The sequence below is a fragment of the Acyrthosiphon pisum genome, chromosome X (assembly GCF_005508785.2).
Source record: "Acyrthosiphon pisum isolate AL4f chromosome X, pea_aphid_22Mar2018_4r6ur, whole genome shotgun sequence".
Taxonomy (NCBI): Eukaryota; Metazoa; Arthropoda; class Insecta; order Hemiptera; family Aphididae; genus Acyrthosiphon; species Acyrthosiphon pisum.
Genome location: NC_042493.1, coordinates 98,841,005 through 98,844,243, shown reverse-complemented (window position 1 = coordinate 98,844,243; position 3,239 = coordinate 98,841,005). Strand labels below are relative to the sequence as shown.

Genomic DNA, 3,239 nt, shown 5'->3' with positions numbered 1-3,239 from the left:
AGCACGCACTATTAAAAACGTGTTCAAAGACACGAGTTTAATACTTTGAAAAAAATATATATTTTGAAAGTATATTTACTTATAACTTGAATACGCCCGTGGCCAAATAATCCAGCGGTCCTTTAGTTGTATAAATGCGTAACTCCCTATTTTATAGATACCTAACTTGACACATACAACTATAATATTATCTAAGCGATAAAAAAATTGTGATGATATCTACTTATCAGACATTGTCATCGTTTATACATATTATTCAGATTTTCAAAACAATATTTTGTGTATACAGTTCGATAAAAAACTTAGACCTTAGAAATCAAACGATAAAATGTTAAATATTATATCTGGTTTAATTGTTTAAGTATCAAAATATAACATAATATTTATATTATATTATAATATTATACATCACTACGGACTACGGATCAACAAAATACATTAAATTGTTTACAACGCATTTGACGTTTGAAACGTTAGTAAAATGCATTTACCGAACGAATATTTGATCGGAATTTCAATTATTGGCGTCTCCGGGATATCTTACTTTCTTACAAGGTACAAGAAACCATCTACCGATAATTGTGAGCTGCAAAATATAAAAGACGACTTTGAGGTAAACAAAATATAATACATATTATAATGCAATAGCTTAGCGTATCTTACCTACTTGTAGCACAGGATTGAGATGGGAAACGGGTATGAGAGGGATTAAGTCAGTATTATATTATTATGATTCAGTATTTAAATACATTTTTTTTTTTTTTGAAAGAGTGCTTTCCGTATTTTATAAATCCATGAAAGAGTTTCAAAAATGAAATATGTGGTTAATAAGTCGGTAAAAAATTGTAATTAAAAATTGGGGGACACAAACACATTATGGTCGGACATTATTTTACTTAATTTAAAATAACATAAAATACATAAGGTACATAAAATATACTTACGTTGTAATACAAACCAAGTGTATTATAATAATACATATTTATATTAATAGGACGACCCGGATGAGCAGTTTTTCGACGCAGAATCTGGAAGTGATCGGTTTATGTCATTTGAAAACGTATACAATGTAAAGCGATCTAAATCAATTTCAGGTTAGTTTTTCGTGATTTAATTAAATAATATTGAGTATAATTAAAAATATCTTCACATCTCCGCATAATTTCTAGAACTGTACAAAGACGCAGTAGAAAAGCAAGCTTTTGGAGACATAGAAGTATGAAACAAATACTTTAATAACTCAAATAACTTTAGAACAATATCGAATATACGGTAATCATAATATCCATATTATAATAAATGGTTTTGTTTTCAGTATCATTTTGAAGAACGTACGTTAAAAAGTTTATCATGGAAGTTCAACATGTTAGACGCAGCTATGCAGAAAATACAATACAAGGTTGACGAGCAGGCGTTAATGATAAAGAGTTTAAAATTAGGCATGTCAGGCGTTAGGACTGATCTGAAGACGTTGATCGAAAGTTTCAACTTGTCCAGAACGACGTCAACAGAAAGTAATATTATAATTTATAACACAATCGACCTATACTTACCTATATCAAACATTATTTTTTCATTTGACCTTTGTTTAGGAAACACCGAAAAACCCAATAGCTGCAAGCTCAGTATGTTGAAGACTAGGATATCAATCCTTGAAAGTAAATAGGAAAATATCAGATAGGTATTAGTGTATTACATATAATTACTAATGATTAAGTTCGCGCTTGTAGGAGAAGTGACAAAAAATTCTTCACAAATAATTGAAATGGACCATTCGTTTCGAGCACTGTTGATGGGCGTGGGCGCCGCTGTGACGTTACCAGAAGAAAACCGTTTCCATCGAAACCCACCGAACACTTATCGTCACCAACCTACCACGCCAAAGGTCTCGGCATTTGCACTGGTAGGATCGCCACCGGAACATTCGGTGCCGAGGCCACCGCCTCCGCCTCCCTCGGTGTACTCAGGTTTTGGGCCACCGCCTCCACCTCCGCCGCCCCCTACGACGACGATCGATACCCCGGCATTACGGATTGGTGAGCTCTGGGAGAAGGAGGGATCCTCAAAGGTGGCTGGGCCTGACAAAAACGCCACGAAAACGTTCTGTCGGATACCGATAACCGAAGAAATACTTAAGTCGGTCGTGCTGAAGCCACTTAAGCGTACTTAAGAATTTCCTCTCTTGGCCCAAATTTTTTTTAATCGCTTATTGCTATATAAACTAATATTTTCTAAACGATTTCCCGTACAAACACAACAAAGATTAGATACCATGTTATATTATGTGAGTTATTGAGTTAACAACATTGATTAAATAGGTTGTTAAAATGTACCTAATAGTTTCAGCCAGTTTGGGTTTATAATGTTGCTGTGCAAAGTAATTAAATAAAACCTCATAGACCTGTTGTATACAGAATAATCATTTTATCATAAAGTACTCAGCATTTGGAAAATATTATCGTATTTTATCTAATATTATCAATAAATGGTAATAATTTTGAAAAATGTCTACTTCTTTTTCAGCTAGTTAGGTATAGCCTTGAGAATTTTTAGAAATTTGTAAATTTTTTCGATACTTAAAAGCTTTTTCACTAAGTAAAAAATTTTGAAAATTTAATACAAGTTTCCTTATAAGTTTCATTAGTGTAATTTCAAAAATATCAGAAATATAACGGCATGATTATTTTTTATATGCATTTAAAGTTCAAATTCTGACAACATTTATTAAATGTAAAAAATGTTCAAACTATGCTAAACTCAGTTAGAAATTTATAAAAGTTTTTTTTTCATAGCTTTCATTAGACATTTTGATATGAGACTCTACACAATTTTTTTTAAAAAAAGTTTACCGGAAAGTAACATTAATGTTTTATAAACGTTTAAAATTAAAATTTTTACAATATTGGATTTTCATCGGTAAATTAACAAATATTCAACAATCAATTTTTGATATTTTGTTGTAATTCAAAAACTAATAATCCTAGACACTTGACATTTTCACCAAATGTTAAAATTGCCATTCTCCATATTTGGTAATATTTTCAAACAATGTTGGCTCTTTTATTTATAGCCACGAGACATTTTTTTTACATTTTGTAAATTATTTTTCAGTCGAAAGTTCATAAAAGTTTTTCTTTTTATAGCTAAGATTAAAAATGTAACTGGAAGTTTTCACATACATTGTTCTGACTGTAACAAAAAAAAAAATTGTACTTAAACGGAAAATTCATTTTTTATGT

At 30.8% G+C, this 3,239-nt stretch overlaps 1 protein-coding gene across 2 annotated transcripts; it reads left to right on the top strand.

Annotated features, from left to right (window-relative positions):
- Window positions 1-436: 436 nt before the first annotated feature.
- Window positions 437-2,496, top strand: LOC100570143 (formin-A-like). 2 transcript variants are annotated; one of them, XM_003240686.4, is made up of 6 exons: window positions 437-613; window positions 995-1,094; window positions 1,170-1,216; window positions 1,316-1,514; window positions 1,593-1,658; window positions 1,731-2,496. In XM_003240686.4, the coding sequence occupies exons 1-6, from the start codon at window positions 482-484 to the stop codon at window positions 2,168-2,170; spliced, it is 984 nt and encodes a 327-aa protein (XP_003240734.1). In that variant the 5' UTR covers window positions 437-481; the 3' UTR covers window positions 2,171-2,496. The 2 variants fall into 2 exon arrangements, with proteins under 2 accessions (XP_003240734.1, XP_029341573.1); XM_029485713.1 differs by having other exon boundaries at window positions 1,316-1,658.
- The last annotated feature ends 743 nt before the right edge of the window (window positions 2,497-3,239 follow it).

What these genes read in the sequence shown, in the direction of transcription:
- LOC100570143 (XM_029485713.1), top strand. Translation starts at nt 482, where the DNA reads ATGCATTTACCGAACGAATATTTGATCGGAATTTCAATTATTGGCGTC. An exon ending in GCGATCTAAATCAATTTCAG is followed by an intron (nt 1,095 to 1,169) that starts GTTAGTTTTTCG and finishes CATAATTTCTAG; the next exon opens with AACTGTACAAAGACGCAGTA. An exon ending in AAGCTTTTGGAGACATAGAA is followed by an intron (nt 1,217 to 1,315) that starts GTATGAAACAAA and finishes TTTTGTTTTCAG; the next exon opens with TATCATTTTGAAGAACGTAC.